The sequence below is a fragment of the Austrofundulus limnaeus genome, unplaced genomic scaffold (assembly GCF_001266775.1).
Source record: "Austrofundulus limnaeus strain Quisiro unplaced genomic scaffold, Austrofundulus_limnaeus-1.0 Scaffold294, whole genome shotgun sequence".
In the NCBI taxonomy this organism is placed as follows: domain Eukaryota; kingdom Metazoa; phylum Chordata; class Actinopteri; order Cyprinodontiformes; family Rivulidae; genus Austrofundulus; species Austrofundulus limnaeus.
This window is the reverse complement of record NW_013952696.1, coordinates 635,582-640,512: the sequence shown is the minus strand read 5'-3', so window position 1 is coordinate 640,512 and position 4,931 is coordinate 635,582. Positions and strand designations below refer to the sequence as shown.

The following is a 4,931-nucleotide window of genomic DNA, read 5'->3' as shown; positions in this document are numbered from 1 at the left end:
AGAATTGTTAGCAGTCCTGTTAGCACTGAAACATTTTTGTCCAGTTCTGGAGAACCATCATCTTCTAATCAGAARGGACAACACAGCAGTGGTCTCTTATATAAACAGACAAGGGGGGACTCGGTCCCTTCCCCTGCTGAACCTGTCTCACTCTCTTTTACAGTGGAGCAGTGTTCATTTTTTGTCTATCAGAGCCATTCATGTTCCGGGGAGACTGAATGTAGAAGGTCCAGACCTCCTCTCCAGGGGCGGACCTCTAGCAAAGGAGTGGAGGCTGCATCCCACTGTGGTGGCCCAGATTTGGGTTTTGTTTGGCAAAGCGACAGTAGATCTGTTTGCCTCCAGAGCAAACGCACACTGTCCTCTGTTCTTCTCCATGACAGAGCAGAGCGCTCCTCTGGGAGTGGACGCCCTAGCTCATTCTTGGCCCAATGTACTTCTGTATGCGTTTCCCCCAGTGGAAATGATACCACTTGTACTAGAGAGGGTGTGCGGACAGAGCCTGTCTCTGATCCTAGTGGCACCCCACTGGCCAGCGAAGTTTTGGTACGCCAAGATAATCAGCTTGCTAGCAGCTCAACCCTGGCAACTTCCGGTTCAACAAGATCTCCTCTCTCAGGCAGAGGGGGAAATTTTTCACCCACACCCAGAACTATGGAAGCTGCATGCTTACCTGCTGAAAGGTCCAGCTTGTTAGCCAAAGGCCTTTCTCCAGCAGTAATAGCAACTATCCAAAACGCAAGAGCTTCATCCACTAGAGGATTATATTCCTATAAGTGGCAAGCTTTTGAGCAATGGTGTAAAAATAGGGCTCTCCACAATTAAAGTCTACTTAGCAGCCATTTCTGCCTGTCATGTAGGTTTTGATGGAGTCACACCTGGTGTTCATCCTTTAGCCGTGCGTTTTCTGAAAGGGGTTCGTAAGCTACGGCCTGCTATTAAACCCAGTATTCCCTCTTGGGACCTCACTGTGGTTCTTGAGGCTCTCTGCGACCCTCCATTTGAGCCTCTAGAGTCTGTAGAGTTTAAGTTTCTTTCATATAAAGTTGCTTTGCTTCTGGCTTTAGCTACAGCTAAACGGGTCGGGGACCTCCACGCTCTGTCAGTGAACTCCTTCTGTATCCAGTTTTCTACTAATGACTCTAAAGTGGTTTTGCACCCTAACTCTGCSTATCTTCCTAAGGTGATACCTTCTAGTTACAGCTCTATGTCTATAGAGCTTTCCAGCTTTCACCCCCACCCCCCTTTTGCATCTGAGGAGCAAAAGAGGCTGCATCTTCTGTGCCCTGTACGTGCTCTACGCACTTACATCAGCCACACACAGGATGTAAGGTCATGTGATCAGCTGTTTGTGGCTGTTGCTAACCCACACAGAGGTACAGCTCTTTCTAGACAAAGACTCTCTCACTGGATTGTAGAGGCCATCTTGCTAGCATACAGCAGTGAAAACCTTCCAATCCCTCTTGGAGTTAAAGCTCACTCCACCAGGGGTGTAGCAACATCTTGGGCCCTTTTTAAAGGGGTACCTGTGAGAGACATTTGTGCCGCGGCCAGCTGGGCCTCACCAAACACATTTGCACGATTCTACAGCCTGGATGTAACAGCCCCTTCAGTGGCTCATTCTGTACTTTCTGCCGGGTCCAAAGCTCTGCATTAGTACAGTACTCAGGCACACTACTTAACTCAGGTCTGATACTGCTCTGCGGGGCGCTTTGACAAGTCCCATATACAACTGTGTGTTGTACTGAGTGAAATGACTGAAAAGGAACGTAKGGTTATGAATATAACCACGGTTCCTTGAAGGAATGGAACTAAGAACAACACCTTGTTGGTCCCGCATCACACTGGGCTCGGTGAAGGGCGGTATCTAACTGAGTAATGACGCTGGTGGCTCCGAAATTATAGGGTGAAGGCGGAGCCTGTCACCCYACATTCAACGTCACCACGTCACTGGTCTAAAGACGTGATCAGAGGTGGCTTCAGCCAGGCACGCGAGGGTGCGTGTGTCCCATATACAACTGTGTGTTGTACTTCGTTCCATTCCTTCAAGGAACCGTGGTTATATTCATAACCTTACGTTCGATTGCGTAAGATCAGAGTGGACTGCCATCATCTTAAAAAGCCCTTTTCTTCAAAATTTCATAGCGATTCATGTGAATGATGTAATTTCATAGGCCATTACCTTGCTGTCGTTTTCATATTACGTGGAGATTTACGAAGATGATTGCGTTAGTAACTTATAATAGCAGAAACAGCAAGCTATAAGACTCCTGAGTAGCCCAGGATTAATTTCAGCAGGARTCTTGTAACATTTTTGCTACAATAACTGTGTAATACAAAAGTGACAACAATGTAAATGTTTATCTAGCAGCTGGTTTATTAACCCAGAACAAAGACCTGACTTCTCTGAGGTCCACAGCTTATCAAATAGGGATATCTGCAGTACATTGGGGGCATTTCTTCTCGGTGTGGGCGGAGTTTGTCCTGACWGTGATTTGCAGAGTTAGTGGGAGGGCGGAGTTTGTCCTAACTGTGATTGGCTGAAATTGGAATATAGGCTGACATTGGAATATAGACAGTTTCTTGGATAGGTGAAGTTTGGCAAAAACCGTCATTGGTGGAGTTCTTTGGAGTGGGCAGAGTTTGTCTTAACCATGTTTGGATGTGTTTGAGATATACCCAGAYGGTCTTGGGTGGGTGGAGTTTGGCAAAACCGTGARTGACTTTTCTTGTGAGGGAAGTTAAAAGATGAAATAATGGTTATGGTAATTATTGTGAAAATGTAAACAATTTATCGACTGTCTATTTATAGTGTAAAACAGAACACTGGTTGAGACCAAATGTCTCAAATAAAAATTATTGTGAACATGTAAACATAATTTATACTCTTCAAATTTGGRGTGACTAGTATTGTGTCAAGTTATGATTGATATGAATTAATATTCAATTCAAAAGTAACTATCTTTTTCCAGGCGGGTTAGGGCTGTTTTGATCAAGCAGAATTGTTACTCATTCCTCCACGTATGTATATGGTGTTCAAATGTTGTGCAGTTAGCAACTTCCTGTCTCGAATTATTACTAAAATTAATATTTATATTTAAAAATATTGGTGCTACTTGGCTGTTTTGACGAGTTACTAACCCCCACCAAAAGTAGTTAATCTGACCAATCACGTCTAGAACAAACTCCCCCCACAAAACAAGAAACTCCCACTTAGTGACTGCAGAGACCCCCTTCTCTAGCACATTGATGAGCTACCRTGGTAAGGTGGCCTGAGTCGTTTGAGTCCAAAGTACTTCCAGTGATTCTGCTGTTTTTTTTTCCAGTGTGTTTTTCTGACTTGTGCACTTTAACTTGTAAGATCAAGTCAGTCTCATGAATTTCCTTGTCTGTCTTCACCTCCCTCAGGAGTGATCGTCTTGGCATTTGTCCTGTGCTGGCTGCCCTTCCATGTTGGTCGGACCATATTCTCCCTTTCTCTTGGCTCTGGTGCTGACAGACAGGAAGCAAATACGGACCCTAACTCTCACTTTGACATGAACACCGATGCCAACAAAGATATCAGCCTTCACGCAGATCCTGAAGTCATCAGCCACCCAGATTCTGACGAGTCTCTCTCCCAGCCTGGAAAGTTGATTACAAAACCTCTCACAGAGACATATGAGAGATTCTGTGACATGTGTCCAAGGACCGAAGTCAAAATCAACACTCACAGACACACTTCGGCCGCAGATAAATCTCCTGTCTCTACACAAACTGAATCAGACCATGGGAACACTGACACAAGTATGCAAAATCTGCCTCCTGGAACAAACATGCTTCTGGGAGCACCCAATGACTCATCATTAGTTAACTCACAAGGACACCCCACTGACCTGTACATTCACGATACACACAGAGACTTGAACAACACATACTCACATCCAGACGCACACATGTACTTTTTATACTATTTGTCCCAGTATTTTAATCTTGTGTCGTCCATCCTGTTCTACCTCAGTGCCGCGGTCAACCCGTTACTGTACAACCTGATGTCTGGCAGGTACAGACTCGCAATTCGGAGCCTCGTACAACAGCACCCTCAGACTCGCACTCACCGCCTGCGCACCATCACCACGCGGCAGTCCACCACCACTTTGTGATGGGAAACACAGCARGCGCAACTGAAGCTTTATTAATGATGGCTATCTTTTTAAATAAAAACGACATACGTGAGTTCATGAATTGATGGTTAGCTTCAAACTCCTCTGACGTGAAAAGCACAAGGCGATATGGATTATTGTCTGAACAGTTAAGTTTGGTCTGTTTTATACTTAGCTACAAGAATTAATTAAATTTTGACTAACCAGATATTTATACGACTAGTTATGCTTCAATTAATTATTAGCTGTTTTTGAGCTTGTACTTTATCCCTAAGGGCAAAGGGTGAGTCCACCCAGTCCCAGAAAAAAAGCTAATTTCAGACACGTTGACTTGAGCAGAGTTGTAAAGTAACTAATACTTTGTTACTGTACTTAAGTAGAATTTTTGGGTATCTGTAGGCCTACTTTACTTGAGTAATTATTTTTCAGCCTACTTTTTACTTCTACTCCTTACATTAAAAAAAAAGGCAAGAAGTAGAAAGTCGTTTTGCTTGTTTTCATTCCAGCTTGTTATTGTTAAAAAAATTAATACTATCAATATAAATTGTGCCTAGATGGAGTGAATTTAATTGTGGTTGAATGAGAAGTATAAATATATAAAACTCTGATACCGTATTACAAATCATGTCACACTCCAGCAAGACATAATCATTAAAATAAAAGGACTGTACTTAAGAAGTATTTGTATTTCATGAATTATATTATTGCATTTGGCCGCAGCCCTCAGATTTTCATTTTGGGGAAAAGGTTTGTGCAGCCTTGATATAGGTATATAAACTGAAACAGCTG

General features: G+C 43.4%; 1 protein-coding gene across 1 annotated transcript in view; it reads left to right on the top strand.

The window, feature by feature from the left end:
- The window catches only part of LOC106526783 (growth hormone secretagogue receptor type 1), a 16,033-nt gene extending 11,891 nt beyond the window's left edge, over positions 1 to 4,142 (top strand). The window contains exons 4-5 of the mRNA XM_014021463.1: positions 3,409 to 3,631; positions 4,001 to 4,142. Of these exons, the coding sequence (XP_013876917.1) occupies positions 3,409 to 3,631; positions 4,001 to 4,142 (365 nt within the window). The remainder of the gene's footprint in view (positions 1 to 3,408; positions 3,632 to 4,000) is intronic.
- The last annotated feature ends 789 nt before the right edge of the window (positions 4,143 to 4,931 follow it).